The 16,962-nt window shown below is 44.0% G+C and overlaps 1 protein-coding gene across 9 annotated transcripts in view; it reads left to right on the top strand.

Moving 5' to 3' along the window:
• The window catches only part of EPHB1 (EPH receptor B1), a 414,114-nt gene that overhangs the window by 233,952 nt on the left and 163,200 nt on the right, over nt 1-16,962 (top strand). For all 9 annotated transcript variants that reach the window (XM_048863514.2, XM_048863519.2, XM_075132294.1 and 6 more), the window contains exon 4: nt 16,105-16,260. In XM_048863514.2, coding sequence (XP_048719471.1) covers nt 16,105-16,260 — 156 coding nt within the window. The remainder of the gene's footprint in view (nt 1-16,104; nt 16,261-16,962) is intronic.

The raw sequence follows: 16,962 nt of genomic DNA, 5'->3' as shown, positions 1-16,962 counted from the left end.
GGAGAAGGGGATAGGGAATTAGCAGCTGGAGTTTTGTAAGTTTTTGCAGTAAGCTTCTATTTTCAAATTTGATAAGAAAGATGCCACCTCCATATCCCTGGAGAACTTCAGAGCAAGTTAATATAGACAGGGTGATGTCTCTTTTTCAGCAAAGCTTCCCTGGGGGAGTAATTAAAAAGTACAGCTCTTGAAGTTATCAGGAGGATTTATTTTGAAAAATCAAAAGTTTGGCTCCCTGGCACAAATACCTTCCCCATGTACTGCACTGTAATGACAGTTCCTCTGGTGATGACCTTGGGGGAATGTGACCTTTGGGGCTCTGTACGTTAGGAGAGAGCTCTAAATTGTTATATGTGTACAGTGACTAATAGAGATGGGCAGGGATCTTGATAAATTGAAGAACTGGGCTATAGACAACAAAATGAAATTCAACAAAGACAAATATAAGGTGCTACGCTTTGGGAGGAAAAACCAAATGCACAAATACAGAATGGGGAAAAATTGGCTTGGCAGTAGCACTGCTGAGAAGGATCTGGGTGTCGTGGTGGATCACAACCTCAACATGAGTCAGCAATGAGATGCTGTTGGAAAAAAAGTAAATGCCATTTTAGGTTGCATTAACAGAGCATAGCAGGCAAGTCACAGGAGGTGATAGTACCACTTTACTCTACTCTACTAGGCCTCAGCTGGAGTACTGTCTCCAATTTTAGTCACCAATGGAAAGAAAGGATGTGGGGAAATTGGAAAGGATCCAGAGGTGAGCGACAAAGATGATCAAAGGGATGGAATGCAAGCCATACGAGCAAAGACTGAAGGAACTGGGTGTTTAGTTTGGAAAAGTGGAGATGGGGGGAGAGGGGACGGACATGAGGACGGTCTTCAGATACTCGAAAGGCTGCCATTAAAAAGATAGAGAAGAGTTCTGTCTTGCCACAGAGGGCAGGATAAGAGGCAATGGGGTCAAACTACAGCATTGAAGCTTTAGATAAAATCTCAGGGAAAACTTCCTAACTGTAAGGACAGTAGGTCAATGGAACAGTCACCTCAGGAGGTTGTGGAAGCTTCTTCATTGGAAGTTTTCTAAAGGAGGCTGGATAGCCACCTATCCAGATGTCTTGGATGGGTTGGACCCAAAAAATCCTGCATCTTGGCAGGGGGTTAGACCAAATGACCCTTGTGGTCCCTTCTAATCCTATGGGTCTATGATTCCCATTCCATGAAAAATTTTGTAAGATTTAATTTTTTTTCCCATTCTGCATCAGGATGAACCCAAGATCTTTTGAAAAATTTCCTGAGTAACTGGGGGGAAGAGGGGAGAAAGAGCACATATGTCACACCGCAGAATAACCACTAACCCACAGCACTCACTGGGGCTAAGGGAGACCTGGGTTGAAGTCCTTATACTGCCTGACTAACAAGGACTTGAATCTGGGTCTCTACATTTCAGGTGAGTGCCCTGACCACTGGGCTACAGACTCAGTCTCTCCTGATGGAGCTGTTCCCTTTGGTATAAACAATGACATATTCATTGGGCCAAAGGGGAGAGAGGTTGGATTCAAAGACAGTTATTAATGATTTCTGTTCTGAAGCGTTTCAGCCCCTTTCCTTCCCCCCTTCATTTTTGTTAGAGTCCCAGGCCTAACTGTATTCCTACTGATGTTGACGGGTGTTTCCAGGAGAGCAAGTTGCGCACTGTATCTGTGATGAGCACAGTGAGGGAGTTGATGCCTGTGTTTTTGGAGTTTTAGGAGCAGGGTTGTAGGACCAGGTCTGCACGGGGTTGGTTTGGCACAGAGAGTGCAGGCTGACTTTTATCCCTCTAAAAGGGAGGAAAAAATGCTCCTGCTTCCAAACCTTCATGGTTATGGCTTCCTGGCAACTAGAACATGCTCCAGAAACATGGAATAAATTATGTACCTTTGACATCGAAAGACTTTTTAACATCTTTTTGAAATGTCATCAAAGTGCCTGGTGCTTCTTTGTATTCCTCCAGCTCCCAAACAATATCACAGTACTGCACAAAATCAGAAACTGATAGATTTGGAGATTGTTACCATGCCTGCCCTTACAAACTGCCTCTTGCATGAATTAATGTTCAGAAATTGGCATTAGCTGAAAACCAGACATAATTCTGTGTCATCAAAGCTGATGGTGGGGAAATAAGACATGGAGAGGCTGAGTATTTTCATTGTCACCATCCAAAGCATTATGGGCTACTTTCAGAAAGTGAAAGGAAACTTCAGGATTGCATACATTTACTTTTCTTTCTGCATTCCCCTCCACTTGGCCTAGGGGAAATGTGCACAGGTGCTGCCTTTCCCACCAAAGAGCATTGGTGAATCTCTGTGCTTCATAACTCTTATTTAGTTAGATGTATTGTAGTTATTAATGTGCATAGCAGTAGCACTGAGGACCCCTAGTCATGAATCCAGGACCCCGTTATGATGGGTGCTGTACAATATAACATTGCGTCTCCCATAAGCCTGATCTTATCGATGGGATAGTTGAGGCTCAGACAACTTTAGGGTAGGATTTTCAAAAGTGCCTAAGGGCTAGATTCACAAGGGGAACTTAGACATTGCCGTGTGCAGCGTTGCAACACCTAACTCCTGGGCTCCCAGTGGAATTTACAGCCCTGAGTTGGACACCCAGGATCGCCATGCGTTGTGGGGAGAGTAAGTGCCTAAGAAAGGGATTCACAGAAGCCAGCAAGCTGAGCCCGCAAGGAGTCACCTAAATTAGCCAGGAGTGAAATGCCAAGAAAAGGGGCTGGGCTTAGAGCCCAGATCCACATGGGACTTTTGTGCCTGTCTCTGATTGGTATTCACGGTCGTGAACCCTTTCCTGCAGTTTAGGTGCTCAGGCCAGGTCAGCCATTTCTCATGAAGACAGACACACAGACCAACAGATGCCTGCCTCAGGATAGCCAGTACACCAGTGGCTAAAGCACTCATCTGGGACAGGGGAGACCTGTTTTCAAATTCCCTGCTCTGCCAGATTTGGAGTAGGAACTTCTCCCACTGCTTAGGAGTGTGCTCATTCAGGTGGGCAACTCAGGTCTTGGCTTCTCTCATGCCGATTGCTTCCAGGATCTATGAGTTAGGCCAGCTGTCAAAACAGGCTACGAGTGCTCTGTGAAGCCCTTTACAGTCGAGAGGTGAATAAGAAGTATGTAAAAACAAATCATTATTAGTAGCCACCTTTTTAATCAGGTGGGTACCTAGGACACAGAGAGGCTGAGGAAAGTGGTTTGAAGCCACTGGAGTGGGTTAGACATTGAAAGTGAAGCTAGGTGAACTGCATTCTGGTCTTGAGTCTGACACTTAATGTGCTATGATTTTTAGCATGTTTTCACATAATTCCTTGGTTGTCTCTCCCCTGATACTTAGACAGCAAGTCCTTTGGGGAAAGAATCGTCGTTCCATTGGAGGTGTATCCAGCACCCAGACCAACAGGTCCCTGACCCTTAACACCCACATTCAGAATGAATGCCTGTCTGATGTACCTGTGTAACAGCCATGCACACAGTGTCAGGTGCTGGAGGAATAAAGCCAGGCCCCACAGCATCCCTCTTCTCAGTAACTTTGCACTTTCCAAGAACCATTAGAAATGACATTCTATTGGCATCTAGCTCAGGACGTCCAGATGATGCTATTTTTTTTTTCTTTTAGGAAAAAACTATAGGAAATTCTATATAATAAAGCTATGTTACGGTAATATGTCAGGCTTTGGGCTGCTCTAGCTTGCAGTGGGAGCCCAGCAGCCCCAGGGTCAGGGGAGAACAAAAGCAGCTTAAAGGCAATGCATACACCATTGACCCAAGCTGAGGATTAATACAATTGATCCAAGCTGAGGATCTGTCCCCTTGGTTGCAGCTGGGAGTCAGGGCCTGTATCTTCATCTACGTATGCAAAGGAAAACATGAATAGCTTTAAAAAGGGGGAAACTCCAAATCAAAACAAAACAACCACACACCAAAACCAACCAACCACAAAACAAACCCAACAACAACAACAAAAATCAACCAAAGCTGCCAAAAAAGTTAAGGTTGCTAAGTGACAGTCTCGGTTACATGTCTCATCATTTATCCAACCCAGGCAGTTTAAAACAAGGAAATGAATAGCTAAGCCCATCATGAATCTCATGCTTCACAAATCATAAACACTCAATTAATTCTTATAAAGAATAAAGATATGCATATTGTCTCACAGCACATAGGGCATTCTTGGGCACTTAGGAGTCATTTTATAGCTTGGCAGTTAGGATCCAAACTTAACTTGGGCTCATTGTTGACTTGAGATATTATTAAAACCCTTAATGCATGGAGTTATCTTGCATTTTCCACACAGATAAACATTCGCACAGCAGCCTCTAAATCAAAAGAAACATTATTGTATCATCATTACTGTTCTCTTAATACTCTCCACTTCTTTAGCACCTTCCATTCAAGTCTCACAATCCCCCTGTGCAGTACTATAGGCCAGGGATATATAAAGAGCCCCTCATCTGTTCCCCCTCCCCCCCGCAAAGGCAGCCAGCCACCTTGGGAGTTTAACACAGCTGCTAGAGTGAGAGAATAGGGACTTCCATAGAAGTTGGGACTAAGCGCTCTATGTGCACCCAGCAACAATACAAAACAATTTAGGATGGGACGTGAAGGGGAATTACAGGGGGATGTAGGCAGAGAGAACATAATTACAGTAGAAAAATGCTAATTTTTAATAACAAGAACAACTAAGAGATACTTTGCAGATTACAGACATTTGTAAATGATCAAGTTCAGTAATGAAAGAAACCTCTGGATTACAAAGGCACTTTGTTCATTTATTTTGACAAGTGTTGTTTAGTTTAATTATGGTTAAAAATAAACAAAACTTCTGAAATGAACCACCAAGATGTTCATATGCCTAAAAAGATGCCCCTGTCTCATTAATATAACTCTCTGGTCCTTCTCCGTAGCTCCCTTGTACCCATCTAAAATGAGATTGGAAGCTCTTTGAGATGGGAACCGTCTCTTTCTATTTGTCCTCCAAAGTGCCTGGTACATCTTTGGGTGCTTTAACAATTTTAAGTCTTCATAACACTTTAACTTTTCATGCGAATACTTGTCAGCATACTTGCACACAAACTGGGGTATAGTTTTGATAGGTAATTGAGCTTTAACAATTGTTTGCTGCAGCACTCTGTTATCATAGCTTTGTTGAGAATTGGGCAATTTCCTGCAAGATCCTGGGAAAACCTTACTGAATTAAGTTCATGTCTCATTGTGGGCCACGGATTGTATGTAAATCCATGGGGGAGGGGGAACTAAGGGTCTAAGAGCACTGCGGGAGGGTTAGGCAAATTCACTCAAGTTTATTTGGGCATTAGCTTTCGTGGGCTAAAACCCACTTCATCGGATGCAGGCAGTGGAAAATACAGTAGGAAGATATATATACACTAGTTAGTCTCTAAGGTGCCACAAGTACTCCTTGGGTTTTTTTTGCTGATACAGACTAACACGGCTACCACTCTGAAACCTGTCACTCAAGTTGTAACACCTCCAGAGAGCTACCAATGCTTAGAGAGGCTCACCTATACTGGTTCAAACTGGAGTCTCCAGAGACCAATAGACAAAGGATTTTTGGATAAAGAAACTGAGTTTTAAACAGACTCAGGGCCTTCTTTCTGATCCAGCGAATGAACAAAACCTCCTGTCCACAGGGGCCCCAGTCCCTTCTGGGAAGAGATGGAAGGACTTAGCATAGGCTGGATTCTGGTTCTAATTAAAAGGAGTTATGAACTGTTAACCATAGGAAAACCTCTGGGTGGAGCTGGAAGCACTGTTCACCAGCCAGTGCCCTTGTTGGAATCTGGGTGATCTCTGGTAAATTTATCAGAGTGCATGTAGGTTCTGTTATTATTTTTAATGTGTTTTCTCTGTAGTGGTTTTATCTTAAGAATAAATGTGCTCAATTACAAGGAGCTGAGTGGTAACTTAACGGTGGCAATGACGCTGTTTGCCGTCTCGGAGGAGAAAAGAAAAGCAGGCCCGCTGAGGCAGTCTGACTTTGCTGGGGAATTCAAAGTTCAGGCAGGGATGTGTGCAGCCTGGAAATACCCCAGTCCCGAGGGAGTGAGATGTGTGCCTCTGTCCAAGAGAGGCAATGTCTGGGGACCAGGAAATCTCCCTTGCTGGACCATGTAGGGGGCGTACTGGTGCAGTTGCCCTGAACTTTGACAGGGATCACACCACGTTTTTGTGGGAAGGGAGAGAAGTGATCAAATGTGTGAATTAATGGGGTTCCACTATACTGTATCTAAGTTGGAATTTTCCCAGGACATTAGGAGTAGCACCCTATTCTTTTAAAAAGAAATAAATCCATTGGTGTCTTTAATAACCACAAGCAGCCAGGACCTCAGTTTGACTCTTCAGGTGTAATTTGTGTCATTCAGCAGCACAGTCCCCCTAATAACAGGTTTGGGCACTAGTCCTGTACTGTTTCAAAAGGAAGACTGTCACCCACTGAATCCTTCACACCACATTCTCTAACACTTTGATGTTTGTTGATGATTTCCTGTGCAAGTGCTAGGCCACGAAGAGCATGAGGTATTTTGGAATCACAGCTACACCCATAGAGATATTCAGTGTGTATTAATATTTCTTCTGCAAGTACCTTTGATATGTGCAACTTTTTTTGGATGCTAAATTAATAGCTTTGTATTTGATGCAGAAAACATCATGTTTAAAACAAACACATAGATGCTAATTCCTTGTGAGTGATGTTTGAGTTCTCATAGCCATTAGAATCATAGAATCATAGAATCATAGAATATAAGGGTTGGAAGGGACCCCAGAAGGTCATCTAGTCCAACCCCCTGCTCGAAGCAGGACCAATTCCCAGTTAAATCATCCCAGCCAGGGCTTTGTCAAGCCTGACCTTAAAAACCTCTAAGGAAGGAGATTCTACCACCTCCCTAGGTAACGCATTCCAGTGTTTCACCACCCTCTTAGTGAAAAAGTTTTTCCTAATATCCAATCTAAACCTCCCCCACTGCAGCTTGAGACCATTACTCCTTGTTCTGTCATCTGCTACCATTGAGAACAGTCTAGAGCCATCCTCTTTGGAACCCCCTTTCAGGTAGTTGAAAGCAGCTATCAAATCCCCCCTCATTCTTCTCTTCTGCAGGCTAAACAATCCCAGCTCCCTCAGCCTCTCCTCATAACTCATGTGTTCCAGACCCCTAATCATTTTTGTTGCCCTTCGCTGGACTCTCTCCAATTTATCCACATCCTTCTTGAAGTGTGGGGCCCAAAACTGGACACAGTACTCCAGATGAGGCCTCACCAATGTCGAATAGAGGGGAACGATCACGTCCCTCGATCTGCTCGCTATGCCCCTACTTATACATCCCAAAATGCCATTGGCCTTCTTGGCAACAAGGGCACACTGCTGACTCATATCCAGCTTCTCGTCCACTGTCACCCCTAGGTCCTTTTCCGCAGAACTGCTGCCTAGCCATTCGGTCCCTAGTCTGTAGCTGTGCATTGGGTTCTTCCGTCCTAAGTGCAGGACCCTGCACTTATCCTTATTGAACCTCATCAGATTTCTTTTGGCCCAATCCTCTAATTTGTCTAGGTCCTTCTGTATCCTATCCCTCCCCTCCAGCGTATCTACCACTCCTCCCAGTTTAGTATCATCCGCAAATTTGCTGAGAGTGCAATCCACACCATCCTCCAGATCATTTATGAAGATATTGAACAAAACCGGCCCCAGGACCGACCCTTGGGGCACTCCACTTGATACCGGCTGCCAACTAGACATGGAGCCATTGATAACTACCCGTTGAGCCCGACAATCTAGCCAGCTTTCTACCCACCTTATAGTGCATTCTTCCAGCCCATACTTCCTTAACTTGCTGACAAGAATACTGTGGGAGACCGTGTCAAAAGCTTTGCTAAAGTCAAGAAACAATACATCCACTGCTTTCCCTTCATCCACAGAACCAGTAATCTCATCATAAAAGGCGATTAGATTAGTCAGGCATGACCTTCCCTTGGTGAATCCATGCTGGCTGTTCCTGATCACTTTCCTCTCATGCAAGTGCTTCAGGATTGATTCTTTGAGGACCTGCTCCATGATTTTTCCAGGGACTGAGGTGAGGCTGACTGGCCTGTAGTTCCCAGGATCCTCCTTCTTCCCTTTTTTAAAGATTGGCACTACATTAGCCTTTTTCCAGTCATCCGGGACTTCCCCCGTTCGCCACGAGTTTTCAAAGATAATGGCCAATGGCTCTGCAATCACAGCCGCCAATTCCTTCAGCACTGTCGGATGCAACTCGTCCAGAAGGGACCATCATGATCACCTAGTCTGTCCTCCTGCACATCGCAGGCCACAGAATCTCACCCACTCACTCCTGTGATAGACCCCGAACCGCTGGCTGAGTTACTGAAGTCCTCAAATCATGGTTTAAAGACTTCAAGTTTCAGAGAATCCACCATTTACTCTAGTTCAAACCAGCAAGTGACCTGTGCCCTATGCTGCAGAGGAAGGTGAAAAAAACCCCAGCTTTCCCCAGGGGAAGATTCCTTCCTGACTCCAAATATGGTGATCAGTTAGATCCTGAACATGAGGTCAAGACCCACCACCCAGACACCCGGGAAACAGTTCTCTGTAGTAACTGAGAGCGAGTGTCCCATTGCTGACTGTTGGAGATATTTGCTAATAGCAGTCTCAGATGGGTTATATGCCTTTGTAGGCAATCTCCTCTGACCATCCCCTCCATAAACATATCAAACTCAGTCTTGAAACAAGGTAGAGGGACAAGTAGGTGAGGTAATATCTTTTAGTGAACCAGCTTCTGTAAGTGGGAAAGACAAGTTTTCAAGTTACACAGAAGTTTTCTTCAGGTCTGGGAAAGGTACAAAAAGTGTCACAGCTAAATACAAGGTGGAATGGATTCTTTAGCATAAGTAGTTAACACGTATATTTCAAGGGACCATTCAAGGTGAAGTGGCCTGTTAATACATCTCCAGTCATATCGGGGAAAGGAGAGGAAAAAAAGCTGGTGGGGTGAGTGGGTTATAGATTGTTATAATAAGCCATAAATCCAGTGTCTTTTTTTCAGACTATGATTTTTAGTGTCTAGTAAAATTATGAATGTAAGCTCTGAGGCTCCACTTTTGAAGGTGTTGTGCAGGTTTCCTTTGAAGATGAAGACTCAGATGTCATATACAGAATGCTAACTTTGTGACAATGCTCACTTTGTGACCCAGAGGTGATATGGTTTTTTTGTCTGTTGTCATTTTTCTGTGTGAGTTCACTCCAGAGCGTAGTGACTGTCCCATTTCATCCATAGAGTTGTTATTGAGGCATTTAGTGCACTGCATAAGGTACACCACTTGTTGTGATAGGCATGTGTAGAACCCAGGGATCTTGAAAGGTATGTTATGGGCAGTGTTGATCTTCGTGGTAGTGGAGATCTGTCTACAGGTTTTGCATCTGTAGGTTTTGCACTGACACAAGTTTGGTTTTTTGCCCCAACTGTTCCCTTGGAAGGCTGTTTCAGAACTTCACTCCTCTGATGGTTAGAAATCTTCATCTAATTTCAAGCCTAAACTTGTTGATGGCCAGTTTATACCCATTTGTTCTTGTGCCAACATTGGCCTTTAACTTAAATAACTGCCCTCCCTCCTTGGGATTTATACCTCTGATATATTTATAGAGAGCAATCATCTCTCCCCGCAGCCTTCATTTGGTTAGGCTAAACGAGCCAAGCTCCTTAAGTTTTCCCTTATAAGGCTTGTTCTCCATTCCTCGCATCATCCTGGTAGCCCTTCTCTGTATCTGTTCCAGTTTGAATTAATCTTTTTTAAACATGGGAGGCCAGAATTGGACACAGTATTCCAGATGAAGTCTCACCTCTGCCTTTTGTACAACGGTAGTAACACTTCCCTATCTCTACTGGAAATACCTCGCCTAATGCACCATAGGGTTACATTAGCCTTTTTCACAGCCGTATCACATAGGTGGCTCATAGTCCTCCTGTGATTGACCATAGTATCGAGTTAGTGTGTTTTTCAGATCTCTATATTTTTGGAAATTGTATCAGCAGAGACTGGGGAGGTGGGCCTTGGAACAATCTGACCAATAAAAAAATTGATTGGCTGGAATATCCTCTTCAGCTGTTACAGTGTTTCTTGTGGGATCCTAGCCATTCATTACTGTATTAGCTACTATGTAGTGCTTTAATCCTGTCATTAGAAAGTCAGCAAAAATAATCCAATAAACCTAGTGAAGAACATTCCAGAGGCTGACGGGAGAGAATAAAGGTTTTGGCTGCCATTTGATTCTTTATCGCCCACAAACGCCCATATACAGTGAGCTAATAGCAGGTTTATGCAAAGCAGTTGCTTTCATTACTGCTCTTGCATGTTCCTTCATTGAATTGCCATCAAATGCCCAGAGTCTGCAACATCTGGCAACATCTGGTTATCTAATTAGACTGGATCACACTCTCTCTCTCTGTTTATATTGATTCTGCAGCATACTTTTGTCATATAGGCAGTAGTCCAAGCTGAGTCCCCAGTGGGCATCATCCAAACCACCTGAAGCCAGACCGAGTTCACAAAGTACTCTACACAGGGTAGCCAGGGTTCATGCCATTGGGAAGGCAGAATTAGGAAGGAACCTCTTCCAGCTGCCTTCCTGAGTGTGAATGGGTGGAGTGTGCTATCAATAGAGCACACATATTAATGTCCAGACTCACCCACTGTCTGGGGTTTGGCTTTCGTGCTCACTCTAAACCATGTCTCAATATCAGCCTAAGGTTCCTCCTGGATTCTGGATGCATCTAGGTGTCCCTCCTGGAGCTCCTCTATCCCATCCCCTGGCAGAAACCACTCTCTCCTCCTTCATATTCAGAGTGATGTTAACAGATGACATGTGCCACAGGATCAACAGCACATCTGCAGCTCTATGCAGGATTTTAATCTCCATTCTTATCCAGGTACAGAATCTGCAGATGAGTCACAAATGTGTTTTTACATCTCTGGACAGATCACCTGCAGGTTTTGAACCCTTGACCTCTGGATCTAAAAGCCTGGGCCTCTGTGGGTGTGTCTACATTGCACTGTAAACCCCAGTCTGCGGGACCCACACTTGTAGACTCAGTGTATCTAAGCCCATGCTTGAGCATCCACACTGTACTGTAAACCTGGGTTTACAATTGCTGGACCCAGGTCTCTTGACCATGTTACCGCATCCATGCTGCACAACACAGAACTTCTGACTCAGGTTGAGCTGTGTCTATACTAAAAAATGACTGGACTTGGACCTGAGTCTCAGCAGGACTCAGGCTCTGACCCAGCCCCCCATGAGAGTTCGCAGGCCCGAGTCCAGAGGGGCTCCGGACCTGAATCAGACTGATTTATGTGTTGACAGAAGGGGGGCTTGGGCTCAAATCAGAGTCTGAATTTGGGTTTACAGTGCAGTGCAGACATACTCTATGACTTGAGATAAAGGACTAGACTCAGATGCCTTTATCCATGATGTAATCACTATAGGGAGACACACTGTAGTAGCCTGGATTATATGGGAACATTGAAAGGAAGGGAGAAAAGAGCAAATGGAGATTGGAAAAGGACCACTTCTGCTGTTGAATTCCCTCTTAGAGCTTTGTGCCATGAGGAAGGATAGTTAAATACCTTGGCTCATTTTGCTCCTTTATGAAAATTTTAGTTATATCCCCCAAATAATAATCCCCCAAATAATAAAATCCCCCAAATAATAAAATCATGAAATGTTTGGATGTATTTGTTTCTATCTTCTTTTAATATCTGGAAATACTGTGAGAGCAAGAGGCCTTTGTGAGTTTTGTCTGACAGGCTAAAGGGCTCAAATAAAGATAAGATGGTCCACTATCTCCGAAGGAAATTGCATAAAAGTGGTTACTCCTGTTTACTCCTATTAATTTCCTTTTCTTGGCTTCTCAGAGATGCCTCATATCCTGATGCAGCGGGCAAGGGATAAGAGGCACTTTCCATTATCTCAATCACTGCACTGTTTATGAGACACTTAGTATGTTTCTTTGCAAAGTAATCCTACTAGAGGCAATGGATTTTGCGTGGCTGACAGGCTGTATATGTGGGGGACACCTTTGGACTCTCACTGACTTCAAAGGGCTATGGATCAGGCCTTTGGTGTGTTCAGTTTTACACCTGGGAGAAATGCTCCAAGGGTCAGAATAGTATAGCTATGGGGCCAGAGCCCGGGAGCTGTCGGGTTTCCTAGTAACATTTGTGGGAAGGCTCATCTGGTGAGGAGGGAGACAAGGCATTAGGCCATGGAGGCTTGTGGTGGGAGCAGGCATAGTTACTGGCTATCCGACAGTCATGGAGTGTCAGGAGTGTAGTGAGCACCTTCTGAGTCATGAATGAACGCGTGAGGAGGATGGTAATGTTGGGGTGCTTTACTTCCAACTGTGCTTAAATGCTTCAGGCCAGTTGGGGTGCTTCAAGAAATCTCCCACTGACAGTGTTTCATACTTCCAGGAAGGCTGGATGCCCTGGACAATCCAAGACACATGTGTTATATTCTCCAAGCAGATTTGATGAAGGTCTGTTGCCTCCAATATATATGCAAGAACAGTCATTCCCATCTCTGTCCTGAAGTTGTGTAGAAATCATTTGTGTTCAGTGAGTTTCAAGGATGTCAAGGCTGAATGAGTACTCATCCATCAACCCACGGTTACTTAAAAAACGGGAGTGGGGATTAACAGAGGGGGGAAACAGCAACTCAAGGACAGAAAAGCAGGGAGAGAACTGTGAGAGAGCCCACTGAGAACTCCAAGCATTCTCCCAAGGGGCTCTTAGACTCCGAGCGCCTTAGAACAAACAGGGCACCTTTGAAAAGGTCTTGGCAGATGGAACAGGTTATGCAACCAGCTACTGTAGTTACTTGATCTCTTAGTATTAAAGATTTATTAACAGATTAGATTATAAGGCACCAGGTTTAAAATATATATCAGGAAAATACAATAAAATCAAATAGTTTTAAAAATGCATCCACTTGCAAAGCATTTGTCTGCTCTGGGCACAATAAGTGGCTAGAAATTTTGGCTATAAAGTTATGCTACCAAGGTCACTTAAAAGGAGAGTGTGTGTTTTTGCAAGAACTCAAGGAAATGCAAGGTTTTTCCACTTTTGCAGACCAGTATATTACAGAACAGTAACACTTGTAGGGCACCTTGAGTGAAGGTCAACACACAGTACAAAGTCCAATTTCCACAGAGCAGAAATTAGCCTCTATCTAAATAGGATACACAGCTCAGACAGATGAAGAACAGCAGAATTTCCGATCTGTGAATTTTGTATTCTATAGCTGAGTCTCTTGCCATTGTAGCTTAAAGCCTCTTAGGACTATTGTTTGAGAGATACTATAAATTTCCTCCAAATGCTAATTTGGACCGCTTCATTCAGGAAGGGAGCTAATTCGCTTATAGGGTATCTCCCATCCAGAGTCAGATCCTCGACTTGAAGTCCATGGAGCTATGACACTTCACAACAGCTGAGGATATGGGCCCTGGTATTCATTTGATCAGACCCATCATTGTCATTTCATTTATACTTGATATGTAATCACAGACCAGAGAGAGACTGTTGATTAATGAAACCTCACCCTGCCAGAGATTAAAGTCTTATTATAATGATATCTGGAGGGTGCTCTCTGTTTATGAATTAATTACTGCATCCTGACTAAATAAACGCTGAGGCCAAAGGACAAGAAGTTTATTAGCCCAGTTGATGGTTAGTAGTGACATAAAGGGAAGGAGCCTTATGTTGTTATTGTTGTTCTACTGACATTTTAAATTAAATATTAAAGTTTGAAGTGGAAAAAACCTACAAAAATCTAAATGAGCTGCTAAATCTGCTAAAAGCTACAATTAAAAACAATCAAAAGGGAAAACGTTCTTTTGACCATATTCATTTCCCCTATCCTTTCCTTTTCATTTCTCTTTCCCTCCCCTACTTCCATCCCTATAAATTGGGAATCTCAGGCAATCTTGGTTGCTGTAACTCAGCTTGAAAATTCAGAGGACAGGAGCCAATCAGATCAGAGTAGTAGTCAGAGTTAAAAGACTTACATATTCAAAGTACTGTACAGGTGTTGAAATATACCCATGCAGTGATTCTGCCATCTTCTTCACTCTGCCTGGCTAGTCGCAGTGTGGCTATTGAGAAAACACCATACAGATATTATGAAAATTAGACATCCGCAGCTAGAGCTCAGGGAACTGTGCAACTGTGAAAACCCTATACCATTACACATCAATCATTGTCCAGTGCCCATGAGTAGGACTGGTCAATGCAATTCCCTTTAAGTCCAATATTTGTTAACTTTCTTCTTTGTGTACTGAATCAGTCTATTTAGATGTCTGTAATATGCCTATCTTATGTTCAAACTGGACTGAGAGCAATGAAAGTACCATCATAACCTACACAACTCATTAGGACTAATAACTCTCCTTGCCTATTAGGACTAATAACTCTCCTTGCCTCGACCCGCTCACAGCCCTCTCAGTCTACTTTTAATTATTCTCCATTAGCATCTTCCTGCATTCGTTGATGGAAGTAGCGTATTGAGAGAATTCACTTAGTGTTAGTAAAAATCCCAATGGAATTGATCACTTTTGCCTAGCGAATATGCTGGCATGTCTACAGCACTAATTGGTGGTGATGTTTTTTGTGGAAACAGTGACTGGACTGAAACCATTGACTTATCACAGGCCACCAAAGAAACAAGACAAGAGACAAGCTCTTGAGCCACACATAGCTCTTCTTCAGCTCTGTGTAGGTCAAAGGCTTGTCTCTTTCACCAGCAGAAGGTGATCCAATAACAGGTAGCACCTCACCCACCTGGGCTCTCCAGGATCCTGGGACCAACATGCCTACAACTCTGCAAATGCCAAAATACGGGTGTTCTGATGATATACTGATGGGGGCAATACAAAAACTCAAATAGGATGGAATAGAAACCACTTCATGCCCAGAAAACAGCATTATACGCACACTGTTGTCTTCAAACTCCCGGGAAAACCACCAGAATAAGGGCATTGACCTAATTTTATTGTTTAGTTTCTCAACAGCCTGAAGAAGGCATAATGGCTAATATATCCCTTGAACTTGCTTTTCTGCTTTTAGCGTCTAGCTAGTAGGTTTTTGCTTTCCTGACTCTTCTTGTTTTCGGCATGGTCGGAAGTAGGATTGAGACAAGTCAGAGAAAATATGTTTCCAAATAGAAACAAAGTTCTCCCCGTTTGTCTCTGCTGCGGTGGGTAAGAGTGAGAGATGGTTCCAGGAGGTGCCATCACATCTGCTTGGCATTTTTCTTTGTGACGGCACTGCCGTCAGTAAGAGGGCATGCTTCTGAGACGGCCACCTCATCTGAAGAAGGGGTGGGGGGGCTGTGGTCATACAAGTTACGGACCTGCTTCATCCACTGAACTGGCTGAGGATCACAGCTGTCATTGGTCAGGGCCCCAGTATAGTATATGGGCTTTCAACATGGGTGAGAGAGATCTCCAGTGAGTGTGTAAGCCAATTCACCAGCCAGTGCATGAACGAATTCTAGGCTGCCACAGGATTTCAGTCCCTTTCTTCAGGGACTGGGTTACCTACACACAACAGCTGACCCTAAGTTCCATGTATAAACTATGCCCTTTCACCTGTCTCAGGTTCTCCTGTAGGTCTCACTGCCCAGGTGCCCTCTCAGGAGTTGCGATGAGTCTCTCTCCTCCCTTCTGCAGGAGCTTTCCTCCAACAGACTAACTTCCGATCTGCCCCCTGCAGGGTTGCATTTCTAAACCATCTACCTGGGGGCTAAGGAGAGCCACACTGCTCCTTTCTTGTCTCTAGCTAGCTCCCTGCATTCAGGCTGCCCTTTGTGATTGTAATAACACAAAGTCTCTTTTGTTGTCTGTCGTTGGTGTCTTAGCTTTATAATAAAATCAGGACTCACCTCCTGTAGGTGAAGAAGAGGGTTTGGAGGTCAAAATCTCTGGTGCGCCTTTTAGACTGCAGAGCTCAGCATTCACCTGTTTCCTTCTCTCCTCTTTCTGTTTCAGCTTGTCCAGCAGGGATGTTTAAGGCCAACCAGGGCATGGGGACCTGTGCCCAGTGTCCCACCAACAGTCGCTCCACGTCGGAGGCCTCTCCCATCTGCACCTGCCGCATTGGCTATTATCGTGCTGATTTTGACCCACCAGAGGCAGCCTGCACCAGTAAGTAACAGTGTCCCAATTACACAGATGGGGAATAGAAAGCTGCAGTGTATCATTAGATGGTGGCCAAAGGAGGAAAGGTGGTTTAATTATGAAGGCTCAGGGCCAGGTACTCAGCAGATGCTGCTGCATTAAATCACTAAGCTATGTTAATTTACCTCAGCTAGGAGCTGCCCTTCAGGCTGCACACTACAGGACGAGTCAGTGAGGGATGGACTGCAGTTTTCTAACTGCGGCTCTGAGATGCATCTTCACTGTGTTCCCATAGAGGTGGGAGAGCCAACACACTGAAGATTTTAGACATCTGAAGGCCACATGAACAGTGTTCAGTAGCCATCTGTTACCACATGATTTGATACCGTCTTCTTCTGTTGGAATGGAAATGTGCCTAGTGTCATAACATCAATACTAATCCTTTTATCACTAGACTGGCATGAGCAGGTCATCGTGCATCAACTTCTGCTGCTTTGCTAGCAACTGGTTCTTCTGATAGCAGTTTAGTGTATACCACATTCTCAATAATGTCTAGTTCCACAACCCAGACATCAGTTGGTGCAAGCTGGAAGATCTCCCAGAAGTGTATATTTCTAAGCAGCAATGTCTGCAGTTGGAGGCAGACAATCCCCAGGATAAATTAGAATTGCAGGTTATCTACCACTGCTGTCTTGTTCGTAGTCTTGTTGATGGAATGTTCTTTTACAG

Source organism: Caretta caretta, chromosome 9 (assembly GCF_965140235.1).
Source record: "Caretta caretta isolate rCarCar2 chromosome 9, rCarCar1.hap1, whole genome shotgun sequence".
Taxonomy (NCBI): domain Eukaryota; kingdom Metazoa; phylum Chordata; order Testudines; family Cheloniidae; genus Caretta; species Caretta caretta.
This window is presented reverse-complemented; position numbering and strand designations above follow the sequence as displayed.